Source organism: Colletes gigas, unplaced genomic scaffold (genome assembly GCF_013123115.1).
Source record: "Colletes gigas isolate AHSC1104 unplaced genomic scaffold, ASM1312311v1 Colletes_gigas_Sc00115, whole genome shotgun sequence".
Lineage (NCBI taxonomy): Eukaryota > Metazoa > Arthropoda > Insecta > Hymenoptera > Colletidae > Colletes > Colletes gigas.
The window spans coordinates 66480-82772 of NW_025106739.1; the positions used below are offsets into that span (position 1 = coordinate 66480).

At 41.5% G+C, this 16293-nt stretch overlaps 1 protein-coding gene and 1 long non-coding RNA gene across 2 annotated transcripts; one reads left to right on the forward strand and one right to left on the reverse strand.

The window, feature by feature from the left end:
• Nucleotides 1-1499: 1499 nt before the first annotated feature.
• On the reverse strand, nt 1500-11358 carry LOC122404174. The gene is made up of 3 exons (XR_006259699.1): nt 11343-11358; nt 1861-1876; nt 1500-1697 (listed from the first exon to the last, which is right to left on the reverse strand). It is a non-coding gene; the product is annotated as an uncharacterized LOC122404174 (long non-coding RNA).
• Nucleotides 11359-14324: 2966 nt separating this feature from the next.
• On the forward strand, nt 14325-14999 carry LOC122404176. The gene has a single exon (XM_043408104.1). It carries the CDS (start codon nt 14325-14327, stop codon nt 14997-14999), a length of 675 nt encoding a protein of 224 aa, XP_043264039.1.
• The last annotated feature ends 1294 nt before the right edge of the window (nt 15000-16293 follow it).

Genomic DNA, 16293 nt, shown 5'->3' on the forward strand with positions numbered 1-16293 from the left:
TACCTCATTTTCTTTCAATAATTCTCCATTGCAAAAATTCTACAGTAGTAGTATGTATTTAATGTTCCCCTTAGGGTTACATATCTCCTCTCCTTTCCCTTACAATTCCTCCTTACACTATCTTATTCTCTATCTTCACCCCATCCTCCCCTCTCCTTCCCTCCGCTTAACCTACTCTTACCCTAGCCTTACCCTATATGCCTTGCCCGCTCGCTATTCTCGCCTCGCCTCGCCTCACCACGCATACGCTCGCTTCGCCTCGCCTCACCACGCATACGCTCGCTTCGCATCTCTTTGCCTCGTTTCGCCTTCTAGCAAAAATTCTACAGTATTCTTACATTTTTTTTATATTTTAAAATTTTCCCATGTTATTAGAAAGTAGATATACAACGAAAGTTATACAATTTATAGTTCCTAGCATGTATAACATGTATATGTATATAATGCATGGTCGCTTCGTATGGAAAGTCAATGAATCTTCAAAAAGCGCCCAGGACCGATTTCGAGAAATGTAAGGTCTGTCAGTCACGATGGCTTTTGTCGTTTACTGACGATTCGAACGGTTGGCGATGCCAGGCTTGCTTTCGAGAAATGTAAGCGACGTCAGCGATGCAAGAGCGAGAAGGAAAGCGAGTATCAGCCTGTTCTTCTCGGCTCTTCCGAAACTCAACGAGCTCACGTACACGCAATTGGGCATAGTGTGCGAAAGCGAGGAATGAGGAGTTTCCGGGGCCCCGATGCACAGTCTGATTAAACTGATTTCGAGTCGCAAATACGTTTCTGCCGAGTTATTTTTTTTAATAAATGATGTATTACAATTTAAAATAAAAAATAGAGAATTTGCGGTGTACGTATCAATGAAATACATCCTTATGAATTTTAATAATCTTGAAATTTTTAAATACTCTTAATCGATTGATTTCTCCAATTAAATTAATCGATTAATGTCCAATGATGGACCCTACAGCTTTAATTCCGTTAAAAAATAATAAAATTTATGTAATTTTATTTTCTGTCTCACTTCCTCTTGTGTTAATTTCTGAATCTGTTGATAACGTAGCGAGTGACACGAAAATGGTAATGGGGTCCCGGGACCCCAGAAACTCCGGCCGAAAAATTACATTACGTGAGACGTCTATTCATATATCTCGTCTGTGCTAGTATCCTTACATTCTTCGACGTGAACGTAAATCGATACGAAAATTTCATTTATCCTACGATTCCGTTTTACATTTTTAAATTGAAGTGTATTTGAAAAATTAAGTTCATTTCTATTCGTAAGTAACTCGGAACAATCGTGGTACACGTACACATAGACAGTCACGAATAACATAATCACGGTGTGTTTATTTAATTGCATAGTGGTTAGTGCCTGAAAGTATTATTTGTGGGCACTTGCGGACACTGGACAATCGTGGGGCGTGTATAATCGTGTGTGGGTGATTTTTGTTCACAAAATCTCGTCAGACGAGTTTTGATATGCCCTTCCGGATTTTCATAAGACAGGTTGAATGTTATTCAACGTAAGGTGTTCGCATTTCCATAAGTGGACAAAAATCTAAGGCTGTCGATAATGTCGGTAAGTAGAATTTTTCATGCTGCGTGAGAACCACTAGCACTGGTCTGCCGCAACCTTCCGCGTGAACGTTGCTGTTCGCGGGTTGCCATTCTACAAGCGGAACTTCAAACGTTAATAACTTTGTAATGAAGCCTCTATCAAATAATTGGCATTCTTGATTTTTGCGTTATTTTTTCCTTTAGAATCGCCCATGTAAATTTTTCCCAGAAGTGGCCGAACACCCTGTATATGCGATTATTGTAAAACTGTATAAACTATGATTGTATTGCTATATTTTAGACTTGTATGTTATTAAAACTTTTCTAGAAACCCTTTAATGTAGTTTCAGAACTTATTTCCCACAAAAGTAATGTTGCCTCATATTAGCATCCCATTGTCTAGATGTTCGATTTTGAAAATTCTTAATTTTAATTTTAATTTTAATTTTGAAAATTCTTAAAATTTCTTAATTTTGACTATTTTCAGTCTGTAGGTTAAAAAATAAAAAGGTTACCTCACGTTCCTACTACTTCTTCTACTGTTTTGACTTTAAATTTTGTATGTTTGTTATATTATATATCTTATTCTATTATAGTGTAATATTACAAATAATTATAGTACACATAAATTTCGTTAATGTACCATTTGTTTTATAAACTTATTGCACTAAAAGTAAGTGTACGAATACTTTGTTATCCGCTGTGTCTTAGTTTTCTGATACCCAAGTATAGATTCATCGCGTTCTTGAAAGATTTTATATGTACAGCTTTTATCCCTCAAAGCCGTCACAAATACTTATTTTACACTCTGTACACGCATTTTATTCTCAAAAGAAGCTTCCCCAGATCGTATCCAAGCTTGAGTTCGGTCTATCAGAACGAGAATGCACGTTTAACCTCAATCCCGAAATGTTCAGCTCGGATCATCTCGCGTCTAGCCTCGATCGAACCAAAAAGAACATGTTATCTTGCTGCGAAACCGCAAAGAATCTCCATGTAAAGGAAAGGTCGGTACGTGTTCGCGCAAAAATTTTGCTCTCGCGTGGAAATTGAACGACCAACTACGTTGGACACATTATCCAGACAAGGAGGATGCGGAAAGAAACGCAACGAGCACCGAAATGCTTTTGATCCATCGCACACAACTGGTCGCCGTTACCGCATATTTCCGTCGATTTATGCGGCATTTGCATAGCTGAGATTGCATTTTACTTTTAAATCCTTCCCGCGCAACTGGCCGCCATTCTCTCCTACCGCGGGATCCCCTCGTCATTTCGTAAGTTATGGCGGCGAACGATATTCAATTTTTACGAATGGAAGCCTCACTTTCTATCTACTACGCGGTCTTTTCATCTCTTAAACCGGTTGTGTGCACCCGACGATAATATCTTTTAAACTGGAATACCTCTCCCAGATGATTTCTTGCAATATTCGAAGGTATCCCCTTTTGAAGAAAATTCATTAAATCGGATTATAAAATGTGAAACAGGCTTACCGGATCCTATTAAACATGTTCACTGCCAGATCAAAACCGTATAATATTTTGCAAATCTAAAACTTTGCTTGTAGATGTACAGTACATAACCCAAAATTTGTTTCAGTACTTATTTTTGTAACCTTGCTAAAATTTATAAATCGTATACAAATTTTTTCCCTTAACCAGCATTGAAATAAACCAAACGATGGGGAGCCGTGTTGATAGACTTCTTCTAACAAGCATAGACAATCGTTAATGAAATGGAAAAGAACTTGTCGATGGGTACAATCCTGTGATTGTTCTGTACGTAAACGAGAAGGAGAGAACTTTAAACAGGAAACAAGAGAAATAAAATTGTTGCGGTTTGCAGTATAGTATGGGCGATGTGACTCATCAGTAAGGTAACTTTAGCAGGTCTAGCTTATTTTTTATAACATACGTTTATTAAAGCCTTCTGAAATATATACAAACAGAAACAGCAATATAACAAAGAATCCTTAAACGTATAGAAATAGGAAAAACAAATGACTTAGAGAAAATAAATTCTTACAGACTGAAGACTATTTGAGTACGCCTCGTCTTCAGTGTGAATTACGTGTATTATACTCAATGCAGATTAATAAACTTAACTGAAATAAGCAAAAGGAATCTAATCTATTGTGCATCAAATTAGTATAGAAAATGCAAAAGAATAAAGTGTACTAGAATAGGCAACGAGAAAGGAAAAAGGGGGGGAGAAAATTATAGGGGGATGGTAAGCGAGAAAAATGATATTTAGCAATAGGTTAATGAATAGGAGGTAAAGAACAAAAAAAAGGAAGAGATAGTGATCACTATGCTATCAAGAGTATTATACAGGGTGTTACTCTACCTATAGTCAATATTTTTGGGGGTGATTCTACAGGCGAATATAAGTCGAAAATCAAGAGTGATGAAATTGCGGTAAATGCTTTGTTTATTAATTATCGATGGTTAAAGATTGGCGTCTGGAGCGCCTGAATGACGGCAACTTAAAATAGGGCCGGTCAGTATACCAATATCGATCGGCGGCAACGTCGAAGACCCCAACGAAAATCAGCTGATGGAACAGCCCGGCCGCCGATCGATATTGGTGTACTGACCGGCCCTATTGTCACCGCAGTTCGAATTTTAATTATTTCTCTATTAACCCTTTGCATTCGAGGAATGTTTCGGTACGCACAAATCCAGTCTGCTTTTCCTGTACAGTTTTTAATACCAAACGGTTACAAATGGTTCTTACCGTATTTACCGCTGTCCGTCAAGTTGCCGTCATTCAGGCGCTCCAGACGCCAATCTTTAACCATCGATAATTAATAAACAAAGCATTTACCGCAATTTCATCACTCTTGATTTTCGACTTATATTCGCCTGTAGAATCACCCCCCAAAATATTGACTATAGGTAGAGTAACACCCTGTATATGTTTCGTCTTTGGTACAAAATTTAGCTCATTAAGGTTTATTAAATTTTTTTGTCAATATTGTATGCTTAGATAGCTATATGTATTTTTATTCTTATACTTGTTTATTAAATCTGTATATATTCCTGATAAGTGATACTGTTCGTTAAAGTTTAAAAGCATAATAAATATATCTATACACGCACACATGCAAATACATAAACATATTTAAATATGTAGATAATATACGAATCGATACATGCATTCACACAATTGTATAACTATGAGCAATGTATAACTATGTCGGGCCACAGTTTTTTCCTAATACCTGGGACGCGCGGTCCACCCTCTCGAGGTTTCTCTTCAATTCTGAACGGAAAAGGTTCTGATTGGCTGCGTCTGGTTTCTTGCAGTAACATATAAGTCACGACGCTTTACATACAAAATATATACAAATACAAAACCTTGTACGAGCAACACCACGGCACATCGCACGAGCAAACAACGAACGAGAGAAAGGGACGACCATACAACAATCAACAACGGTACACAAGTCCACGGATTTACAGTCCACAACACATTTAACCACTTGCATATCAGCAGACGTGCGAGAAGAGCTCTTGCAGCTGTGCAACACATTGAGTCCGAGTGCACAACAAGTGTGATGTGTTTTTATTAAAGTGTGTTACTACGTATAATTTAATTTAATTTAACCGCCAGCATTTGTTTACATTCTTTCGATGATTATCCTTTAAATCTATGGATGGGAGTATATGTATATGTACATGAATCTAAGATTATCGTTGTTTGCATTTATGTTTTTCTGTTAATATGATAGATCAAAAGGACATTATTTTCGTATTGAATGGAGACCTCTTCGTCCCTGTAAATAAACGATTCTAGTGAAGTGTAATCTGGATTGTACTATTGGATTGTAGTATTGTGGATTGGGAGAGTATGAGTGAGATATTCGCAAGTTTAATGTGACTCTGTTTATTTTTGGCCAGTCGTCCTTAATTAATTTTAAAATAAATAAATCTATTCGGACTATTTTTGCCTCCTGATAGAGTTTGTAGTTGCTGATATATTTGGTACAATCAGATCTAGCTGATCTATATTTTCCTAAGCCAGCTCTTAAGTATTTCCTTTCAAATAATCTAATTTTGTCCATGATACTGGAGCTAATGTTATATCATATTTGACAACCATATGTTAAAATAGATCTGATTAGTAGCTTGTAGCGGAGGATTTTTACTTGTGTGGGATCGGGAAGGTAATGACTCCGCCCTGTTCCGTTCCGCACAATTGTATAGTTGCTGTCGTACAACGACGTGACTCGTGGTGCGGGTTACGCTCGACTCTCTGGTACGATCATCGCCACCGTACCAAGAGGCCTTCAAAAACAAAAGACGGTCAGAGACGACGACAACGGCTTTTCGGCTCACGCGGCTCTGGTCGTCTCGTGTGCAACCATCGTCTCGTGTGCAACCATCGTCTCGTGTGCAACCATACATTGTAGCGGCTTCGAACGGCTAAGGCGTATGTGGCGCCTTGGCCGCCACACTACCCCCCTGCCAGTAATTGGCACAATTACGAAAAATTGACCGACTACATTACCACTACCATTTACTCTATTATATAAAATACGTTATCCTAACTAAGATTTACATTACAGTATTTGAACAGAGTTGAAAAAAAAAAGGAATTTACATGGAGTTTAATATATAATACGTAATACCTAAAAATACATGAAAGTACATAAAAGTGATGGAAAAAAATAAATGGTATATGATACTTATTATAATAATGCGCAAGCCTTAAGTACTACCGCGTAATTTGAAATCGCTCGGGAAAACGTACGCGTCTACCTGAACGCGTGACACGTTGCTGTATAACCGGCGCATTGTCAGGTACGTTTGTTTGTGTGACCGGCTGATTTTCTATGCTCACGGGATCCGGTCTGTTTTCTGCTAGCATATAAGCAGGCTTTAGCCTTTCAATTGATATATTTATTTCCTTACCTCTAATGTTTATTGTAAATGTTTTTTCGCCTCGGCGCACTACGGCGTATGGACCTTCATAAGCGGGTTGTAAAATAGTTTTGGCTGAATCTGTTCGGATGAAAACATGTGTTGAACTGCTAAGATCTTTGAAAACGAATGTACGATTAACGGAATGGCGTGATGCATTAGAGGGACTCAATTTAGAAAAATGGTTGCGTAGTCTATTAGTAAAATCGGAAGCATTTTCTGTGCCTTCCGCTGAATGCGAAGACAAGAACTCTCCCGGTAATCTTAATGGCTCGCCATAAACTAATTCCGCTGAGGTAGCGCCGAGGTCTTCTTTCCAGGCGGAACGAATACCGAGTAGAACCGTCGGAAGTATTTCTGTCCACCTGTCGGATCCGTGGCACCTTATAGCCGACTTGAGCTGTCGGTGAAAACGCTCTACCATCCCATTGGCCGCTGGGTGATACGCCGTTGTGCGAAGGCGTGTGGATCCAATTAAATTGTTCAGCGCAAAAAATAATTTGGATTCGAACTGCCTACCCTGATCGGTGGTAATCCGTACGGGAGCACCAAACCGCGCTACCCAACCGTCATAAAAGGTTCGAGCTACGGTTTGGGCCTCCTGATCGACCATGGGGAAGGCTTCCGGCCACCGCGTATATCTGTCTACACAGGTCAGACAATACCTGAAACCTTCGGACACCGGTAAAATTACTATGTCTAAATGAATGTGTTCGAATCGCGCAGAAGGTTTAACAAATGTAGCCAATGGTGCAGTCACATGACGGGAAATTTTTGATCTTTGGCACGGTATACAGCAACGTGTCCACGTGCGAACATCTCTTTTAATCGACGGCCAAACATAACGTTGCGTTATGAGCTTGATCGTCGCGTTAATACCTGGATGTGATAATACATGTAACATATTAAAAACTGCACGTCGGAAAGGAGGGGTGACATAAGGTCTTACATTCTTAGTCGAAATATCGCAAAAAATTTCGGAAGACGTGCCAGGCAACGAGACTTTGCGTAATTGCAGGCTAGATTCGCTATTCAACAACCGCTGCAACTCCTCATCCTGGGCTTGCGATTTTGCCAATTCTTCGAAATTAATCGAGTGGTTAACCGTTTCCACTCTGGACAGTGCATCGGCAACGACGTTGTCTTTACCGGAAATATGTTGAATATCTGTAGAGAATTGCGCAATGTAATCTAGGTATCGGAATTGTCGAGGAGAGCATTTATCTAATTTCTGTTTGAAAGCGAAAGTTATGGGTTTATGGTCTGTAAAAATCGTGAAATGTCTGCCTTCGAGCATATGTTTGAAATGTTTTATTGCTAAATAGATAGAAAGTAGTTCCCGGTCGTAAGCTGAATACTTCTTTTCGGCAGATCCTAATTTCTTAGAAAAGAATGCTAATGGTTGTCGTTCGTTGCCGACGCACTGATGTAAAACAGCTCCTACGGTGTAATCAGAAGCATCGCAGGTAACCGACAATGGAGCGTTGACCGCAGGATGAGAAAGCAGGGTTGCGTTTGCTAAACTATTTTTGGTATTTTCGAAAGCCTGACGCGCTTCCGAAGTCCAGGCTATCGAGGTCTTGCCCTTTAAATTGCCGGCTAGAAGGTCGTTCAAGGGTGCTTGAAAGCGAGCGGCATCTGGGATAAAACGGCGGTAAAAATTAAGCATTCCCAAGTACTGCCTCAAATCCTTCGCGTTTTTCGGAAGGGGAAATGACTTTATGGCTTGTACCTTGCCGGGCAAAGGTTGAGTGCCGCTTTCATTTACCCGATAGCCTAGAAATTTAACTTCTTCCTGTCCGAACGTGCATTTATTCGGATTAACAACAATGCCATAATCTTTTAATCGTTTAAATAATAATTCTAAATGGCGCAGGTGATCGGCTTGGGATTCTGAGGCGACCAAAATGTCGTCTATATACGCGTAACAAAAATCGAAACCGCGTAAAATTTCGTCGATAAAGCGCTGAAATGTTTGCGCGGCATTTCGTAACCCGAACGACATGTACGGGAATTCAAAAAGCCCGAACGGCGTTGTAATGGCCGTTTTTCCGACGTCTTCCGACGCAACCGGAATCTGATTATAAGCTCGGACGAGATCTATTGTGGAAAATACCTTTTTGCCACTCAGTTGTTGCGCAAAATCCTCAATGTGACGCACGGGGTATCGGTCGGGAATTGTCCGTGCGTTTAACGCTCTATAGTCACCGCAAGGCCTCCAAGCTTCTTCGCCCTTCTTCGGAACCATATGAAGGGGTGCTGACCACGCGCTCTTCGAAGGACAAGCGATGCCCATCTTCACCATCGCGTCGAACTCCTTCTGGGCAGCCCTGAGCCGGTCCGGTGCAAGCCGCCGCGGCTTGCTGGAAACGGGTGGTCCAGGGGTTGTCTCGATGTAATGCACCGTTTGGTGCGTAGTCCTCATCGGGGTGCCGCTAGGCCGTGTAAGTTCCGGCATCTGCATCAGGAGCTGGTGGTACACGGTAGTCCCTGCTACTGTCTTCACCGACGGCGTTTCATCCTCGGCTCGTGTTCCGCGGACCGTTAACGACGTGGTCCGATCGACGAGGCGACGATTGCGGATGTCCACCATAAGATCGAAGTGATCGAGAAAGTCTACCCCGATTATGGGTTTTGTAACATCCGCAACCACGAATCGCCACACGAAATCCCGTCGTAGGCCGAGGTGCAGGTTTAACGACACTGTCCCGTAGGTGTTAATTACACTCCCATTCGCCGCCGCCAGCTGGTACTCCGATCTTTCTCGCAATCCGCCTAGCAGGCGGCGCGGAAAAACGCACAAATCGGCCCCGGTATCCACTAAAAATTCCGTCTTCGAGCTGTTGTCTAAGATGAAGAGGCGGCGTGATGCTGGATTTGTGTCGCTGGCCGCCATCAACGACTCCCCTAGGTCGTTTCCCTGATCCGTGGCGTTCCAATTGCACGGTGCAACGCACCTCTGCGCGGCCGGACCGAACCGCCAATGGTACCAGCATTTCCCTTGATGGTCCATTTGTCCTCCCGCGGGCCGCTCTCGCGATCGCGATAGAGATCGTCTGCGGTAGCGCGAGTTTGGATGATTTCGGTGGGTCCACCTGCGACGGGAAGATTGCCCCTGGTCCACCAAGGATTCACGGATGGCAGAAATTTCCTGCCTCAAGGAAAGAGCCAATTGTGACATCTTAATGTTTAACATGGCCTCGATGCTCGGGCCCGGCGGGGGTATTTGGCAGGATGCAGATACGCCCGTAATCGCGGCCTCCGTGACGTGTACCCGCGGTGTCATCGTATCCGCAACAGCGTCTGCCAACTCTGCCACCTTATCCAGCGGGGTGTCCCGCTGCGTGGCTAAAATCACCTGCATATTAGCAGGTAGTCGGCCCATCCAAAGCGTCCGCAATACACCGTCCGAAAAAGCCGTACCGGCCAATCCGCGCAGGTGACGAAGAAATTGGGACGGTTTTCTGTCCCCGATTTCCTCGTGTTCCAATAACCGCCGCGTTTTCTGTTCCTGCGACGCACTAAGCCGGCGAATGAACTCATTTTTTAGCGTCGTGTACGGATCCGCGGCCGGGGGATTCATGATAATGTCTCTTACTTCCGCGGCGTGTCGCGCACTTAACGCGCCGAGAATGTACCCGAATTTCGTGGTCTCCGACGTTACATTGGATACCTCAAAACTTCTCTCTACCATTGAAAACCACATCTCCGGGTCTCCCGGACAAAACTCGGGTATCCGTACAGCGACGCGATCAACTGCCAACGGCACACCCGCGGATGTCCCTGCGTTAACGTTAGGGTCAGTCATTTTACCAGTCTTGGTCACAAAAAAAAAATAGTTTCACCGCACACACACACCGCGCTTACTATTTGTCAGACCGTGTCCTTTTCTTATGTCCTTAACACTATACACTTATTTCTCTACTCTAACTAATATTGTCCGTATACGAAAAATGTCCAAATTTTCTTAAAAAAACTTTACTTGCGCGGCGAGATCACGTCGGGGTCACCAATGTGGGATCGGGAAGGTAATGACTCCGCCCTGTTCCGTTCCGCACAATTGTATAGTTGCTGTCGTACAACGACGTGACTCGTGGTGCGGGTTACGCTCGACTCTCTGGTACGATCATCGCCACCGTACCAAGAGGCCTTCAAAAACAAAAGACGGTCAGAGACGACGACAACGGCTTTTCGGCTCACGCGGCTCTGGTCGTCTCGTGTGCAACCATCGTCTCGTGTGCAACCATCGTCTCGTGTGCAACCATACATTGTAGCGGCTTCGAACGGCTAAGGCGTATGTGGCGCCTTGGCCGCCACACTTGTTTGTTTAGATTTTTAGAGTAAAATAATTTTCTATGGATAATAAAGGCTTTCCTGTAATTGTATGATTATGTCTTCCGTATAATTTAATTTAAAGTTTTGAGTGTTTATCTACATCTGAATTTGCGTCTGAGTTATTTGATATAGATACAGGGTATTCGGCCACCCCTGGAAAAAATTTTAATGGGAGATTCTACAGGCCAAAATAAGACGAAAATCAAGAATATCAATTTCATGACTGAGGCTTCATTAAAAAGTTATTAAAAAATTACAAATCGTTCTGGAAAAATTATTTTTGATTACGGGGGTCAATTACAATCATTTTTGGTCATTAGACATGCCCTCGAAATCTTACCCACTTTCGAGAAAAAAATTCAAGAAGGTGTGAAATTTTTCGACAAAGTTAAAAAATTTCAAATTGTTTTAGAAAAATTATTTTCGGTTACGGGAGTCAATTATAATAATTTTTGGTGAATACATATACCCCAAAATCCGGCACATTTTCGAAAAAAAATTCAGTACAGGCGGAACTTTAAACGTTAATAACTTTTTAATGAAGCCTCCATCAACAAATTGATATTCTCGATTTTCGTCTTTGGTCTCTAGAATCTCCCATTAAAATTTTTCCCAGGGATGGCCTAACACCCTGTATAAGATTGGGGTTTTTACGCTTGAATAACGTAGCTCTACATCTCATTAGTCATTTGTTCATACAATTATCAATAACTGTGTAAACTGTCCGAAATTCTAGAACTAGTTAAATTTAATGCTCCGGTGAGAAATACTCGAAATCTATAATTCATCATTTAGATGTCATTATTATAATAGGGCCGCTTTTATGACTTACCACTCAAGCCAAGACATCTCCGCTAAAAATCAGTAAATGTCTAAGCGTTATATCTTGAAAACTAATAAAAATCGGGTGAATAAATTGCGGGTTAATGAATTCGTCTTGAAAAACACTATCTCATGATCAAAAAAAAAATATATAGTTCCATTTAAAAAACGAAACTTCGCCATCGTATCTTTGAAATTAATAATATAAACAAAATTTTCGTTTACGCCAAAATAAAGATATTATTTTATCCTGCAATTTTTATATAAACAATTTGTTCGTATCATCAATAGTTATTGAAATATCGCGACTGTCACACTTTAGCGTAGACACCCTTGTAGATGTCTAAAAGGGTATTTTAGGTGATACAAAAGAAAGGAGGATCTACTAAATATTAAATTTCGTTTGCTTTTGTGTATTAGCATTATTATTATGTTACTTTCTCAAATATTTGTTCATTATTTATTGAAAATATATAGAGTGAACCTATTCATTTAATACAGAAATATCAGTTATTTATAACACAAAATTTGTTATTAAACAAAAATTACACATATTCAGAATAAAATTCTGTTTATATTTGTCGTTCGCAATTATTGAATACACCATATTATTAATAATTCATTTATTTTTACAGTAAATTACTTGGAAAAATTCATGCATCGTCTTCGCAAGTATATTAATTAATATAGAATGTTTTAGTATAATAAGTCAAGTAGTTTTCTTATGAAATATCAGCATGTCTCAAATATTGCCCATTCTGAAACCGAGACGTGAGGAAACCCCTTTAGTAGGCCAGTGTCGGACTAATTGGCTTTATTGCCGGTGTCATCAGCAACCTCTAGCTCTTTGATACGCATTTTTCAAAGGCGTGCAATTTAAAACACGACGATGGTAAAACCCATCCTCCGGTAAATATCGGAAGAATCCCTTTGCGATCAGTGAAGAGACAGAATTTTGTGCGGATTGAAAGGTACGGGCAGAAGGGGTGAACATTCTTCTGGAAGAATCTTGCATTACTTTGAGAAATTCGATGGTTTGCTCGACATCAAAGAAGCGGAAGATTAATAGTTCGGCACAGCCGTTCCCCAATGCCGGTCCTATTCCGATTCAGTTTTATGCACAGACCGCCTGGAATTTTAGGATGAAGTCCATATTACAGGTCTTTCTAAGCTGAGCTTAAAATCAGAATCCTGTTTATGGAAAACTGAACGGATCTCGGTGTCTCGGAGCTATTTAAAAATATTTACAATAAAATTTGTAGATATTGAAGATTAAATTCATAATTATTTATTTGAAAACAATTTATTTCATTAGTAGAAATAAATAAGTTGGTCAAAATAATAAGTTCGATTCATTTTTGGATAGTTTATTGTCATGATTAGCAATATTGTCCTTTTTTTTACAGAATTACGTAACAGTACGTAAAAGATAAAAACGTAAATAGAAGTTTTGTAATATTTAATAAACAAAAATTTATTAGCCCTTTTAAGAAAAATATTATTTGGAATAGTAATTATAATATTAGGTGTACAAATGAATAATCCAATTTTTCAGCCACATTCAATGTTTATTTTAAAAGAAAGTAAATTGAATTGTTCCATCAAAGTATTCGCCGTTACTTTCTATAACTTTAAGCCATATTTTAGACAGCTGATGAATTCCATCTCGGAAAAATTTGACGTTTCTGGACCTGATAAAGTCGTCAAGCCATTTTCGGATCTCATCCACTGATTGGAAGTGCATATCGGATAAGGCGTGTTACATCAACCGGAACAGGTGATAAACAGATGGAGCAATGTCTGGTGAATACGTCGGGTGCTGCAAGACGTCCCAGCCAAGACTCATTATGGTGTATTTGTATGGGAAGTAATATGTGGCCTGGCGTTGTCATGCAACAATTTCACTGGACGTTCTCCTTTGCCAGTATACGGACGTTTTCGTTCCAATGCTTGACTCAAGTCGATTAATTGACGTTGGTAGCAGTCCGCAGTAACTATTCCACCCGGTTCCAACAACTCATAATATATCACGCCCTTGATATCCCACCAAATGCAGAGAAGAACCTTCTTTCCGAAGCGATTGGGTTTTGCAACCGATGTTGATGATCCGCCGGGATTTACCCATGACTTTCTGCGTTTCGGATTGTCATAGAGTATCCACTTCTCATCGCCCGTAACGATTTTCCACAAGAAAGACTTTCGACGCTGCTTATTGAGAAGAGAAAGACACGCTGCCACTCGTTGATTTTTGTTGGTTGCAGTGAGTTCATGCGGAACCCATTTTCCTTCTTTCTGGATCTTTCCCATCTCACGTAGGCGTTTGAAAATCATTTGCTGGGTTACTCCTAACTGTTCTGCAAGTTATTTTTGCGTTTGTGCCGCTTTCTCAGCGAGCAGTTGTTCCAAATCATCGTTGTTTCTCTTCCAAGGGCCTCCAGCGTTGTTTGTCGATTAGACTCAAATCACCGCTTTTATACCGCTTAAACCAAAATGCACACACATCATACGATACAACACCTTCACCGAGAAAGGAACAAATCGATTCGCATGCTCTTGCAGCATTTTTCCCTTGTTGGAATTCGTAAAGAATGCAGTGTCGGATATGCACCTTGTTCCGATACGAGGTTGGTTTCGTATCTCGCGATCGCGTCGTGATATCCCGCACGTAGGCGCCAGCAACGAGATGGCCGAAGTACATCAAACGCTAGAGAAAGACGAAAGGGTGCAACGCTTCCTCGCGGACAAGGAAGTTTCGTGGCATTTCATACCGGCTCTTTCCCCTAATTTCGGTGGACTGTGGGAAGCCGCAGTCAAATCTTTTAAACACCACGTAAAACGGGTGGTCGGGGACGAACTATTCACATTCGAACAGTTCAACACATTCGCGATCGAAGTCGAGGCAATTTTAAACTCCCGTCCATTAACTCCTCTGTCATCTGATCCCAACGATCCCTCCGCGTTAACTCCCGCTCATTTCTTGATTGGCACTTCTTTAACGAGCATACCCGAGACCGATTTCAGCAATATTCCCAGCAATCGGTTGTCAAATTGGCAACACATTCAGAAGGTCAAGCAGGACTTCTGGACCAGATGGCACAAGGAGTATATCCACCAGCTGAACGTGCGAACAAGGTGGATCAAGGGTTCGCACGAGATCAAGGAAGGATCCCTGATCATCTTAAAGGATGATCATCTTCCACCGCTACAATGGCATCTCGGACGAGTCGAGAAGGTGCATCCAGGAGCTGATAACATCATCCGAGCAGTCACCGTCCGGACCAACCAGGGCACCTACCGACGCAACGTGAAGCAGCTGGCGCTGCTCCCAATTACAAACGAGGAACCTCCCCAACGATAACCAGGCCTCTCACCAACAAACCCAATCGAATCTTGAGCGATACGTTCGCTCAACGGGGGGAGCATGTTCCGTCCGAAGGAACACAATACGCGAATATTTCGTTGTCAGGTCGTCGGTAATGAAATTCGCGGTCGAACACGTGTCTATCAGGGTCCGACATTCGATCGGTTTTCGGTCGCGATCTAATACTTGTATGATCGCGGTAGCCATTAATTCGGTGGTCGTTTCGTCGATCGCGAAGTTGGCGGCCCTCGAAACATCGGGCTTTCTGACGGTCGATCGTAGTCAGGATTCGGTTTCCGGATGCTGATCCTGGTGCAGCTTCGTGTTATGCCGCTGATTACACACACGGCATCTTCCGGCCTTGCAATCTTCCGTGTGGTGGTCCGGTTGCAAGCAATTGAGACACAAATGTGTCTTGCGAGCGGCTTCAACGCGACGCGGTACCGTTGCATCTAACATGCCTCGCACACGGGGCATTTTGCGTTGGCGTATCCCGTTCGTTTCGGTCCCAGCGGCGGCGTTGATCGGCGTTGAGCGCGAGGAGACGATGAAGGGGTTGACCGTCGTTGCGAACGAGGAGATGACGGCGGCGTCGACCGTCGCACAGTGGTCCCAAATGCCGAAAAGTTGGCCAAAATATGAAGGAGTTCTTCAATTTAGCTAAAAATTTGTAGGTAGGGGTTATCGAAGTCGCTGATTACGAATCAAAAGTCATAATTTAAAAAAACAAAATGGCGGCTTCGATATAGCTCACATATATGCGAAAGAAATGTCGGAATCACCTGAAATTTGATACATAGTTACTATCGAGGTTGCTGATTACGAATCAAAAGTCATAATTTTAAAAAACAAAATGGCGGCTCCGATATAGTCACACATATGCGAAAGAAATGTCGGAATCACCTGAAATTTGATACATAGTTACTATCGAGGTTGCTGATTACGAATTAAAGGAAAAATGACAAATAAATAATCAATTGCATTTATTAAATGAAATGACTCCAAAACATCTTACGCCAATTACATATATACTGCTATGTTTCAAGGAGAATCATCGGAATCATATTCATTATCAGATATGTCGCTTTCTGTGCTGGATTCTGTTATTAACATTGCCGGTTGAACTAATAAATTTAACGCCTTTTCACAGTGGTCGCAAATCCCGTAAAGTTGGCCAAAAGAGTATCATATTTTATTGTATTTATGAGGGAATGTTACAAAGTAGGTGCGCGCGGGAGCGCGTATGCTGTGTGTGTGCGTGAGGACAGTGGACGATCGTCCTGTTCGTCTG